General features: G+C 49.7%; 1 protein-coding gene across 1 annotated transcript; it reads left to right on the top strand.

The window, feature by feature from the left end:
- Positions 1 to 233: 233 nt before the first annotated feature.
- On the top strand, positions 234 to 11,386 carry ARL1 (ADP ribosylation factor like GTPase 1). Its single transcript, XM_040984229.1, has 6 exons — positions 234 to 339; positions 1,806 to 1,943; positions 5,466 to 5,547; positions 6,345 to 6,456; positions 8,331 to 8,509; positions 9,262 to 11,386. The coding sequence occupies exons 1-6, from the start codon at positions 336 to 338 to the stop codon at positions 9,290 to 9,292; spliced, it is 546 nt and encodes a 181-aa protein (XP_040840163.1). The 5' UTR covers positions 234 to 335; the 3' UTR covers positions 9,293 to 11,386.
- Positions 11,387 to 13,372: the final 1,986 nt, after the last annotated feature.

Here is a 13,372-nt window from a genome sequence, read left to right as displayed (position 1 = left end):
TCTCCGCGAGCATTCTTGGAGAGAGACACAGAAGCAGGAGAGAGAATTCAATTTTGAGAAAACAAAGTTGTTTTTTTTTTTTTTCTCTTCCGTTGGGGCGTTCACAGTCTCGGCACTCTGCGTCGAAAGCGACGACGCGAACGCGCAGACGCAGGCGCCGCGGCGCCCGCCCCCTCCGGGAGTCCGACGTGGAAGTTGCCGGCGCCCCGGGCTTGCGTGGAGCGGCCAGCCGGGGCTGAGGCGAGCGGAGGCGGCGGCGCCGAGCCGGGACGAGCACCTGCTGCTGCTGCTGCTGCTGCTGAGGCCTGGGGCCCGGCTCCGACGACCGGCTCACCATGGGTGAGAGCAGCCGCTGTTGGGGCGCGCTGCCGGCCTGGGGACCGCGGGAGCCAGCTTCTCGGGGTGCGGGGACCCCCAAGGAGGGGCGCCTCTGCCCTCGTGCTGGTACCTAGCTCTTCCCTGTGGGGTCAGAGGAGAGCCCGGGGTTCGCAGTTCCCAGCCCCGGTCCTACGACCCCCTGAACCCCACACCTGTGCCCCCATCCCCTCGGGGCTCCTGAGTACCGAACTTTCCCCCTGTGCCCCGCTCGCCTGGCTCGGCCGGGCTGGGTTTTGGCGCAGCCTGGTAGCCTGTGGGTCATCGGTGGGCCGAGGAAGACCAGCGGTGACCCTCCCATCCCCATCGCGGGTGGCGGCTGGACTGTCTTTAGGGCGCTGGGGTTGCGCCAGTGGGCACTATGGCGGGGGACCTGGTGCTCGGGGTGTTTTTATTTTTCGCCTCTTTGGGCCTCTCTCTGTCCTCTTTTCCACGGCAGCCCTACTTGCCGAGGGGCAGAGCGAGGAGGTGGGCAGGGACTGGGCTGCCCGTCTGTGGAGAGGACCGCCTTGCCCCCAGCTGCCCCCCAGCCCCTCCAGTGCAGGTGCGCGCCCTCCCCCGACTTGGTCTCCGCGCTCCCCAGTGTAGATGCAACTTCTTCAGCTTGTGTTAATCCCAGCTGGGCTTCCTGGGGGAGTGTCCTTCCGGGGCCCCCCAACGTCACCGGCGAGAGTGTGTGTGTGTGTGTGTGTGTGTGTGTGTCCGTGTCTCCTGGGACCCTGATAAGTTTGTGCTTCCGTCTCTGCAGTGCTCCAGGGTAGGGAAGACTTGGCTTAAGTCACGCCCATTCTGGCGAACTTTCCCGAACCAGTAGCCACGTCGCATTCATTTCTCCAGACGTTTTCACTGTGCCGTCCCTTGGTCCAGTAGCAAAGCATGGCAACCTTGCTATGGTGCCTGTAGCTTTGCATCTTGTGTTAGGAAAAGGGAGTGTGGCACGGTGCTGTTATCTTCCGTGACACCTTAGCTTGCTGGAACTGCTTCCTGGTGTGTTAGAGGAGCGGCGTGTCGGGGCGGCGTGGCCGCCAGCTGCTGCCTGCCTCCTCTGCTTGGCTGCCTTGATGTCTTGGTGGAAGGTAGTGCTGTGACCCTGGACCTGCTGCCAGCGTTGCACGCGGGAGGCCCTCCTTGTGCCCCTGCTGTTCTGCCAGGCCCGAGATGGTGTCGGGGCAGCCCTGCTCTGCAGGGAGAAGGGGTCCCCAGGACTGCAGCCTCGCTTCTTGCGTGTGCTGTGCCCTGCCTGCCGGGCTGTTTCACACACACTGTCTAATGCTGCATACTGTGTTTTATGGGAGCAGAAACGCACATCTTTGCATTTAGGAAAGTGGAACACTGCTTGGCATGTGATGCATTTTAAGAAGGGCCACATGAAGTGTGAGGACCTGGTTCACAAAATGGTATTGAACACAGCTTTGCTCTCATTTTTTTAGGTGGCTTTTTTTCAAGTATTTTTTCCAGTCTCTTTGGAACTCGGGAAATGAGGATACTGATTCTGGGACTCGACGGAGCAGGAAAAACCACCATTTTGTACAGACTGCAGGTTGGAGAAGTCGTTACCACCATTCCTAGTAAGTGTGGCTGCAGTGACATCACAGGCACTTTCTGGTCTCTCGCTGTTAAACTGTCGGAACACACAACTCACAGATTGTTAAGGCTTAGCAACTGCAGTGTGCACATAATATTGATAACTCTTTTTCATAAATTTTCCATTCACTCATGACCTTTTAAAAAATTTTTATTGGAATGTCAGATCTACAGAGAGGAAAGAGAAAGATCTTCCATCCATTAGTTCATTCCCCAACTAGCTGCAACAGTCTGAGCTGAGCCATTCTGAAGCCAGGAGTCAGGAGCTTCCTCTGGTCTCCCATGCGGGTGCAGGGTCCCAAGGCTTTGGGCCGTCTTTGACTGCTTTCCCAGGGTGCTGGATGGAAAGTGGAACAAACGGGATTAGAACCATCGCCCAAGTGGGGATTCTGGTGTGTACAAGAGGAGGACTTTAGCCACTAGGCTACTGCACTGGGCCCTGCCTTTCTTTTTTTTTTTTTAAATTAAGATTTACTTATTGTATAAAAGAGTTTGGGGGAAAGACTCATCTTTATCCTTTGGTTCACTTCCCAGTTCATGCCCGAGCTGGGGGCTTCATCTAGATGTCCCACATGGGTGCAGGGGCCCAAGCTGATGGGCCAGGGTGCTGGATTGGGAATAGGGGAGCCGAGACACGAACCTGTGCCCATGCGGAACACGGGGGTCACGAGCCAGCACCATCTGTTTGTTGACCTCAGTCTAGATAGAGATTAATACATTAACTAAATCAAAGGGATTATTTAAACTCAAAGAGTTTGTTTAGTTTGTTCCGGTTGAGTTACTATGTAAGTCAGGATTTTTATGTTGCTGCTGAAATGTACCAATTTTAAAAACCTGGCATTTCTGAAACAACTTCTGAGCCTGCAGCACCTATTACTTCTTTTTCCTGCCTTCAGTACCTTTATTTCTGTTGGCTTTGGCCTCTCAGGGTTGCCCCCTGCAGTGCGCAGCGCAGCCCCTGGGAGGGTTGGGGCGCAGCGAGGCTCTGTGCCTGGCGCCCTGGTGCCTCGCACATAAATGCTTGTCATAGGGCCCGTGGTGCTGGCGCTCCGGCCCTTCCGGGGGCACCTGAGCGCTGGGCTGCTTTCTCCGGTTTGCTGTGTAATTGTCTAATTGGAATCTACAATCTAGCCAAATACTCACGATGCACACTTTTAAATATATATATAAAAGGACTGTCCAGTTACAAGAGTCAGATTTTACTTTGAGTTTGTAGTGTGTCAGCGACCCTCTGAGCTCTTGCAGCCTTCCTTCCACCCTCAGGTTCTTTGCAGCGAGAACACGGGCATCGAGCCTGAGCCTGGTGGCACCAGAGCTCCACATTCGAAAGGCGGTGGAGGAAAGGCTGGGTGCCTGCCCTGTGTCCACCCGCCATGACCGTGTCACATGGAGCTCTGGGGAGTCCGAGAGCCCAGCTCCCTGAGTTGTTCATGTGTCCCTTCTCAAGTTTAGGACCTAACGGTTCTTGGTTTTGGTCTGTTAACTTGCTGCCTGCCTATAGGTGTGTAATGTCTGTTATACGATGGCAGCCATGCTTCCTGAATGTAACCCTTTACATTACTGCTGTGTGCCAGTGCTGAACTGAATTGGGATTTCCATTGCATAAGAATTACGTATTTTGAGCCCAGCGCGATATCCTAGTGGCTGTTCACCTTGCACGCTCCAGGGTCCCATATGGGTGCTAGTTCTAGTCCTGGCAGCCCTGTTTCCCATCCAGCTCCCTGCTTGTGGCCTGGAAAAGCAGTTGAGGACGGCCCAAAGCCTTGGGACCATGCATCTGTGTGGGAGGCCTGGAGGAGGCTCCTGGCTCCTGGCTTCTGATTGGTGTCGCTCCAGCCATTGTTGCTGGGGGAGTGAACCGTCAGATGAAAGATTTTCCTCTCTATATATCTGACTTTGCAGTAAAAATAAATTGTAAAAAAAAAATGACATATTTTCATATGTATCCAGATTCTTAGGAGCTGCAGTGGTGCTGGTCTTGGTACTGTGTGCAGTGCACTTACATAGCACAGCGTATTAGCTTGTCTTGAGTAGATCCCAAACAGTGGTGTGATGTAATAATTCCCTTTATTGCTGAAACTCAGTAAAGCTGAGTACTGAATGCTTAGCAGGCACCACGCTCACGGAGCACCACGCTCACGGAGCACCACGCTCACACAGCACCACACTCACACAGCACCACGCTCACACAGCACCGCACTCACACATTCACACAGCACCACGCTCACGGAGCACCATACTCACGGAGCTCACACAGCACCACGCTCACACAGCACCACGCTCACACAGCACCACGCTCACACAGCACCGCACTCACACAGCACCACGCTCACACAGCACCACACTCACGGAGCACCGCACTCACACAGCACCACGCTCACACAGCACCACACTCACGGAGCACCATACTCACACAGCACCACACTCACGGAGCACCACACTCACACAGCACCACGCTCACAGAGCACCACGCTCACGGAGCACCACACTCACACAGCACCACGCTCACAGAGCACCACGCTCACGGAGCACCACACTCACACAGCACCATGCTCACACAGCACCACGCTCACGGAGCACCACACTCACACAGCACCACGCTCACACAGCACCACGCTCACGGAGCAACACACTCACACAGCACCATGCTCACACAGCACCGCGCTCACACAACGGAGCACCACGCTCACGGAGCACCACGCTCACACAGCACCACGCTCACGGAGCTCACACAGCACCATGCTCACACAGCACCACGCTCACACAGCACCACGCTCACGGAGCACCGCACTCACACAGCACCACGCTCACACAGCACCACGCTCACACAACGGAGCACCGCGCTCACACAGCACCGCGCTCACACACTCACACAGCACCACGCTCACACAGCACCACGCTCACGGAGCACCACGCTCACACAACGGAGCACCGCGCTCACACAGCACCACGCTCACGGAGCACCACGCTCACACAACGGAGCACCGCGCTCACACAGCACCGCGCTCACACAGCACCACGCTCACGGAGCACCACGCTCACACAGCACCGCGCTCACACAGCACCACGCTCACGGAGCACCACGCTCACACAGCACCACACTCACACAGCACCGCGCTCACACAGCACCACACTCACACAGCACCACGCTCACACAGCACCACGCTCACGGAGCACCACGCTCACACAGCACCACGCTCACGGAGCTCACACAGCACCACGCTCACACAGCACCACGCTCACACAGCACCACGCTCACACAGCACCGTGCTCACACAGCACCACGCTCACACAGCACCACGCTCACACAGCACCGCGCTCACACAGCACCGCGCTCACACAGCACCGCGCTCACGGAGCACCACACTCACACAGCACCGCACTCACACAGCACCGCGCTCACGGAGCACCACACTCACACAGCACCACGCTCACACAGCACCACGCTCACGGAGCACCACGCTCACACAGCACCACGCTCACACAGCACTGTGTTTGTCTTGCAGCCATCGGATTTAATGTAGAGACGGTGACGTACAAAAACCTGAAGTTCCAAGTCTGGGATTTAGGAGGACAGACAAGTATCAGGTACGAAGTAGATTATTTTGTGGCACGTAGTAACCTTTATTGGTCTCCTTAAGGGAAACAGCAGTGAACCAACATGTAATTACGTTGTAATTTCAACGGGAAACACCTGGTTTAAAAGGGAGCCAGTATTCGAAATCACCTGTTTCCTCACAGCCTGTGTTAGACTTCAGTTCTGCCGGAGCCAGTTTTCCAGAAACAACTGAGAGAAAAAATTTTTTTCAAGAAAATTTCAAGACCTAGTTCCTTCAGTAGCTTTTAACTAAAAGGGACCCTCTGTGTCATTCTTGCCTTCTTCCTTTTTGAAACAGGCTGTTAGTGCACCTAGGAGGGACCCCTGTGACTTCTGAAGGGCCACTGTGGACAGTCACCTGGCCTGCTGTCCTGCCCAAGCATCCTGTCTCCTGTTAATTCTTGCATTGTAACCATTGCTGTTTCTCAGGATCCCCAGGGTGTGACTCAATCTCATGACGACTGCGTTGAATCACAGTTTCGCCAAATCCACTCCTCTTCAGGGACTTTTGAAGATTTGTAAGCTGTAACAGTCAGATCTATGAACAATTTTTCTAACATTACACTTAGGGATTTTAGATAGTCTCTGGCATAAAATTGTGTGAGCTCCTTTTAAAATGGTTCACACGTGAAGAATCTGTGTACATCCATCAGAAGGAGTGAGTGAATCACGGTGGGTCGGGACTGACCCAGTCCTCGCCCCCGTCACCGTCCTGGCTCCTGGCATGTGAGCTGAGGTGAATAACAATAATAATAATAATACGTTTTCCCATTTTGCATCTTCTCAGGCCGTACTGGAGGTGTTACTACTCAAACACAGATGCAGTCATCTACGTCGTGGACAGCTGTGACCGAGACCGAATTGGGATTTCCAAATCAGAGCTAGTTGCTATGTTGGAGGTGAGAGAGCTGCCAAAATGTGGGGACACTGTTTTGGAATGTACTGGCTTCCTCTCTCCCTCCAATGAAAGTCCTTGGATTAACCCAATAGTCTCGATGAATAGCACTTGATTTTAAGATTTTCAGTACCCTTCACTCACTGGGGCTTTTTAACCACATTTAGAAGAATCATTGAATGATTTTTGAAATTTTAGAAATTTTTTTACTTTTTAAGAGGAGTGGGTTCCCCCCACTTCCCAAGATTTATTTTTTGGAGAGTCAAGAGTCTCAGAGAGAGCCATGAGAGAGACCTCCCATGCACTGGGCTCACTCCCCAGATGCTGAACTGCCGGGGTGGGCTGCACCAGAGCCAGCAGCCTCATTGGGGTCTCCCTCCTGGCTGCAGGGTCCCAGCCACTTGGACCATCTTCTGCTGCTTTGCGCCATGAGGGAGGAGAATTGGAAGTGGAATAGCTGGGATACAAATGGGCAGCGACATGGCAAGCTGGGAGTGCAGGCGTTGGCTTTACTCGAGAGGCCAAAACAGCAGCCCCTAAACATTTTTGAAATAATCATATGTGATTAATGAATAAAGAAGTAGCTTTTATTCTAAATAAGTACAGGAAAAGTTTTCCCACCAGAAGTATTATTCTGAGCTATCCGGTCATTAAATGTTTCAGTTTGCGCTCAGGCCACTTGGGCCTGCCTGGGTCAGAGCCTTTCCTAATGACCTGCATGTTATAAACTGTATACTTGATGGCACAGAGTCAGATTTTCTTTAATAACTTCTTGAATTTAGTCAATTGTAAGAAATTTTAAGGGACTATTTCATTACCTTGGGTGTAGTGGATTTTTAAAATAACAGCTTTACTTGAAACGTACTCTTACAAGGTTTTGCTTAAAAGATGTGGATTATTATAATTCTTGAGTTTTGCTGGCCTGTTGTTTGGTTGTCTGTGGTATCAGGATTTAACAAAAATTTCAAGGGGAATAGAGTTAAATATAAATAATGGAAATCATCATTAGAATATACAGGTGAATGTACCTAAAACTTTTGGACAGGAAAAGCTTTTTTTAAGTCAAAGAATTAAAAGGAGTTAGAAAGGATAGATTTCAAGAACAAAAACCTCAAAAGTTCAGATGTGCTATGTGGAAAAAAGTGACAACCAGCCAGGCCTAACCAAAACCCACTGAGTTAGGGATTGGCATTTTAAATCATCAACACCTTTTCCAAATCAACAAAACTTTGCAAAAGGCATTTTGCAGGAAGAAGATTAACTAATTAAGTCATTGCACCAGCCCTGATATTTAGTAGGCAATTTTTAAAATGACATATTTGCTTTATTAAGAAAGACTTTATTATGTATTTGAAAAGCCGAGCAACAGAGAAAAGGAGAGAGATTTCTTCCATCTGTTGGTTCATTAATTTCAACTAATTTATAGTAAACATAGTACTTTAGTTGTTAGAAAATATACATCAAAATTTCAGGTCCAAGGTGCAGTAGCCTCATTGCTGAAGTTCTCACCTTGCATGTGCCGGGGTTCCATATGGGCGCTGTATCGTATCCCAGCTGCTCCACTTCCCACCCAGCTCTCTGCTTGTGGTCTGGGAGATTAGAGGATAGCCCAAAGCCTTTGGACCCTGCACCCATGTGGGAGAACCAGAAGAGGCTCCTGGCTTTGGATCAGCTCAGCTCCAGCCATTGTGGCCACTTGGGCAGTGAACCAGCAGATGGAAGATCTTTCTTACTGTCTCTTCTCTCTGTAAATCTGACTTTCCAATAAAAATAAATAAATCTTTTTAAAAACTTCATTTTTGACATGTTTTATTAAATTCAGGAGAGCCACTAAATTGATTGGAGAAAAAGACTTTTTTTTTTTTTTTTTTTTTTTAGGAAGAAGAACTGAGAAAAGCCATTTTAGTGGTATTTGCAAATAAACAAGACATGGAGCAGGCCATGACTCCCTCAGAGATGGCCAATTCCCTTGGGCTTCCTGCCTTGAAGGATCGAAAGTGGCAGATCTTCAAGACCTCAGCAACCAAAGGCACCGGCCTGGATGAGGCCATGGAATGGCGAGTGTCACGTGTAGACGTGCAGATGTGTGTGCGTCATGTGTAGACATGCAGATGTGTGTGCATCTGGTGTGTCTGCCCTAGGCACACGTGTGGTCCTGCTGATGGGGTTTAGATTACTTGGCAGTGTTTATCTCCCGCGTCCCTGCAGCCTTTGACCCACCTAGTGCCCACTTGCCTTTATTTTAGCTACACACTTATTTCCTTAGGGAAGTTGGTTTTGCTGTTTTAGCCCTTGCCTTGCCTCAGCATACATTTCAATTTTCTATCTATTAGGAATTAAGTTCCTTTTCTGATTTTTTTTTGGATTAGGGTTTTGGAGGGTACCGGCCCTAGGTGTGGCCATCCTGGGGACCATCCCTGCCAGCAGAGTGCTGATGTGGCACAGTGCCACATGCCAGAGGGACGGTGCATCTCTGTACAGGTGGCCTCTTATAGAACCAGCAGGATTAAATAAAGGGATTCCACTCTACCAGCTGAGTCCAGCCCCTTCCCAAAGCCTTCAGACCCCTTGGATTAAGTTTTCACCCTCTTTGGACATTAGGATAAAACTATGGGGACCAAGCCTTTACCATATGGGCCTTTGAGGGGTACGCATTGAACTGGTGTGTTGACCATAGCAGGCCTCATCATCTCATTCTGTGTTAGCTTTCACCATTTTAAGTGCTTTTGAATCCACCCCCAGCATGCAATTTACATCATATATAATTATGGCTTTATAACAAAGTAAACCCTTCATTTTCTTTTCACAGGTTAGTTGAAACACTGAAGAGCAGACAGTAACTCTGGCTGCAGGTCCTCTGAAGTGAAGGCTGTGTCACCTCTGCAAGCAGCCCAGTGTGCCTCTCGCTACCTGATGCTGCACCTGTGTGATTGTTGGCACACCCTGAACTGACTGCAATGTTTGTAATAAACAAAGAATAAGTATTTGGTTGGAGGGGTAACTCAGCTGAATCACCTGAAGTTCTATATAATGTAAAATATTCCTTTCTTGCTTTCATGTGTTCAGATATATATTCTATTTGTATGGAATTCTTATTCAGATACAGTCCTATTAAATACACTGTAGTTGGAGGGCAGTATCCTATTTTTGAAATAGTAGTTGTAGCTTGTTTATATAAACACTAACAAATAAACTCAGATTTTTTTTTCCCCTTTAAAATGAATTAAGTCTACCCAAAGGGACGTAGTGTGTTACGGTCTTTATTTGGTTATAGGCATGAATATTACCTTGGTGGTGGACCTTCCTGTGACTGTAATTTTATAGTGCTTTATAGCTGCCAAAAAGTTTCACCCACATTGACCTTGTGGATTTGTCCAGGGTAGTGGGAGGCAGGTGGGCTGGGCCACGTTGTCTGCACTGTAGGAAGTGCACCCAGGTGAGCGGCAGGTGGGCTGCTCAAGGCCGCCTGCCAGTGGGGTGGAAATAAAAGGGCTTTAAGTGGGACTCACGGGTTGTCCATTCTAGTAGAAGTGATTAATGACATTGTAAAAACAACCCTGAGCATTTAGTGTTGAATGGATTTAATAGCTTATTAAGACAATTCCTATTAAAGGACATTTTTGAGAAACCTTATTTCAAAAAGTGTTTTGAAAGATGTCTTTCATTCCTTTTACCTATAATTAGCTATGTAAATTTGATTAAAAGTAAAAATATCCCTAGTTCTACAGGCATTTTTGGTGTTAAAGCTTAGGGTTTCTGGCATCCCAGAGCGCAGACTGTGGTCCAGCTCCCTGCTGCACACCTGGGACAGCAGCACCTGCTCCTGGCTTCAGCCTGGCCCAGCCCAGGTTCTGGTGGCCATCTGCGGGGGGCACCCCAGTGGACGGAGGCTCTCTGCTTCTGGCTTTCAAGCCAAAATATTAAACAAACAAATCTAATTAGGCTTCTGCCAGGTTTAGATTTATGTATCAGGGAACTTTCCAAATTTCCCAGGTTCAGCTACAGTCCAGAATGATTAGAAGTTTTGTTTGTTTTTTCCGCTTTGGACAGCCAGCACTTCAGAAGTCAGCTGCTGGTAGAGGATGCCATAGCACTGTGCCCCTCACGTCTCAGGACACTGGTGGTTCCTCTCCTGGCCCTCACTGTCCTGGCAGATGTGGCCACTGTTTCAGCTCACGTGAAAACAGCTTCCCAGTCCCCAGCAGCCACTCCTGATGGCAGGCTGTGCTTTCCACGTGATGTCATCTGTACGCAGGATAGTGCAGTGCCTGCTACACGAGAGCATTTCAGGATCCATATTTTTGTCGGCCAGAAGGCTCCACTGAGGTGACAGCAGCACAGGCTGGGAGGTTCCAAATCAAGAACAAGCTCCCTTGCCCCCAAGGAGCTGGGTTTTATTCACAGTACGGGGAATGAAGACGCTGAGGCAGGTGTCCCCACAGACACATGGCACTGGAGCTCCTGACTGGGCACACAGCTGTCCCGAGCTTGGCACCTGGGGGATCCTCCCCCATCTGGGCACAATTACTTGACTAGGGTTTAAATTACAAGGTCTTTATCTAGCAGCCAGGACCTGAAAGTTGAGAAATACTTTACAAAAGAAAGACTATGAGAAGCCTGATAACCAACTTAGACATGAATTCTAGATTCAAACGTCCAAGCCTTCAGCTTTTCTATGAAACAACCCAATGATACCAAAGGTTTTCTCGAGCTCTGACATTTTAGCTGTATTGTCATGATGATTATGCCAAAAACAGGAGGGCGGGGAACAGATGGAAGTAGAAGAACTGTTAATCTGAATACCTGAGATGCACTTTAACTGTGGAAATGTGAACTCCAAGGGCAGGGACCATCTTACTGTTAGTGTTCCTTGCATCTGATGTGGTGTACCTGGCACAAAATAGGCACTCAATAAATACTGATTCAGAACAAAAAATGTGCTCAGTATCTTTGATGTATTTGTTCTTTCAGATCTTTGTTTTTAGAAGTTGTTGTGGCAGCATTACACGCACTTATTCCAAGTCAGTTTGAACATCAGCCCTCTGGGGACAGCAGTGCAGGTTAAGTCACTGCTTGCAATGCTAGTGTCGCACACTGAAGCGCCAGGGAGCTTCCCATCCGGCTCCTGGCCAGTGTTCCTGGGAAGGCAATGGGAGATGGCCCACATGCTGGAAGACCTGGATGGAGCTCTGGGGTCCTGTCTTCAGGCCTGGCCTAGCTGACTATCGTGGCCATTTGGGGAATAAAGATCTCCGTCTCTCCTCTAACTCTTCCTTTTAAATGAATACATCTTAATAGTACACTTAAATATAATCTTTATATGTGTAAATATAAAATACACTCTTCCGGGCCCGGCACAATAGCCTAGCAGCTTAAGTCCTTAAACACACCAGGATCCCTTATGGGCACTGGTTCTAATCCTGGCAGCCCTGCTTCCATCTAGCTCCCTGCTTGTGGCCTGGGAAAGCAGTCAAGGATGGCCCAAAGCCTTGGGACCCTGCACCTGCGTGGGAGACCTGGAAGAGGCTCCTGGCTTCAGATTGGTTGTGGTCACTTTGGGAGTGAGTCCACGGATGGAAGCTATTCCTCTTTCCTTCTCTCTGTATATCTGACTGCAATAAAAATAAATCTTCAATAAAAACCAAAACCTCTTCCTGGCGCGTTCAAGGCGAAGACTTTAGCTGCTAGGCCACGCCGCCAGGCCCAGAAAAAAATAAGGTGCTGGCATTCCATATGGGTGCCGGTTCTAATCCCAGCTGCTCCACTTCCCATCCAGCTCCCTGCTTGTGGCCTGGGAAAGCAGCAGAGGACGGCCCAAAGCCTTGGGACCCTGTACCCACACGGGAGACCGGGAGGAGGAGGCTCCTGGCTTCAGATCAGCTCAGCTCTGGCCACTGCGGCCAGATGGGAAGTGAACCAGTAGATGGAAGACCTCACTCTTTGTCTCTTCTTTCCATAAATCTACCTTTGCTATAAAAATAATGAAAATCTTGTAAAATAAAACATTTGGTACTCAGAATATAATCTCCCAGAGGGAAGGGGGTATCTGGCCTGATGGGCGAGTCGGTGCTGAGGGTGCCACCACCTGTGCTCAGAGCACCTGGCTCTTGCAGTTCTCTTCCCGCCATTCACGTGGGATGGCTGCTTGGAGTTCCTGGCTCGTGGCCGTGGCCTGGGCCAGCGTGCCCACGGTGGACATCTGAGGCATGACCCAACGGGTGAGAGCTCGGGAACTGAATACCACATCTAAGACACGAGAACGTCTCAAGTTCCCCTCTTGTCCTTTCTCAGAAGTAACTGAAATCGCCTTTTTTTTTTCTGTATAGAGTCTAACATACATTCATAGCCAGATCCCCAAGTTCTCCTGAGTATTACACTGGTAAGGAGTTTCCCACATTCACATTATAAAGCATGCCAAACTGTTTTCCAAAATGGCTTTTACAAGTTCCTAGTTGTCAGAACTTTGTATTGTGCTTTCAGCCTTGTCAGTCTGATGGATGCACTCTGATTCTGCTGGGAGGCACTCAAAATCCAGGCATTAAGTTCGTAAGTTCCAGGGTGAGGGGACACACGAAGTTCAGGGGCTTACAAAGCCAGGCTGGCGCTAACTAGCCAACAGCACTGTAAGAACCAGCAGAGCAGCAGCAACTCGGCACCGATGCTTAAGGGTCCTCTACGTTTCTTTTTTTATGCAATGCTCATCTTTTTTACTACTTTTGGTACTGAAACATTTTTATATGGCTTGGGCACTACTAATTCTTTTCAACTTAGAATGGGGATAAGCCCTGATCATTTTAAATCGAGAATACACTCAACGCTTATCAGACCATCACAGCCTGGAGCTGCAGTGTGCTGTGGTCCGTTTGCCTCTGTGCTCGTGTGGCTGCCTGGACACTGCCCCTGCTGCCGTGGCCTGACAT

This window comes from Ochotona curzoniae, unplaced genomic scaffold (genome assembly GCF_017591425.1).
Source record: "Ochotona curzoniae isolate NIBS_2020 unplaced genomic scaffold, NIBS_Ocur_1.0 contig_1014, whole genome shotgun sequence".
NCBI classification, from domain to species: Eukaryota; Metazoa; Chordata; class Mammalia; order Lagomorpha; family Ochotonidae; genus Ochotona; species Ochotona curzoniae.
The sequence above is the reverse complement of the archived record's forward strand: the minus strand, read 5'-3'. Positions and strand labels throughout refer to the sequence as shown.

Bases quoted from the DNA above. Each gene is read 5' to 3' on its own strand.
- ARL1 (XM_040984229.1), top strand. The intron at 1,944-5,465 runs GTAAGTGTGGCT...TTTGTCTTGCAG, and splicing joins AGTCGTTACCACCATTCCTA to CCATCGGATTTAATGTAGAG. The intron at 6,457-8,330 runs GTGAGAGAGCTG...TTTTTTTTTTAG, and splicing joins AGCTAGTTGCTATGTTGGAG to GAAGAAGAACTGAGAAAAGC.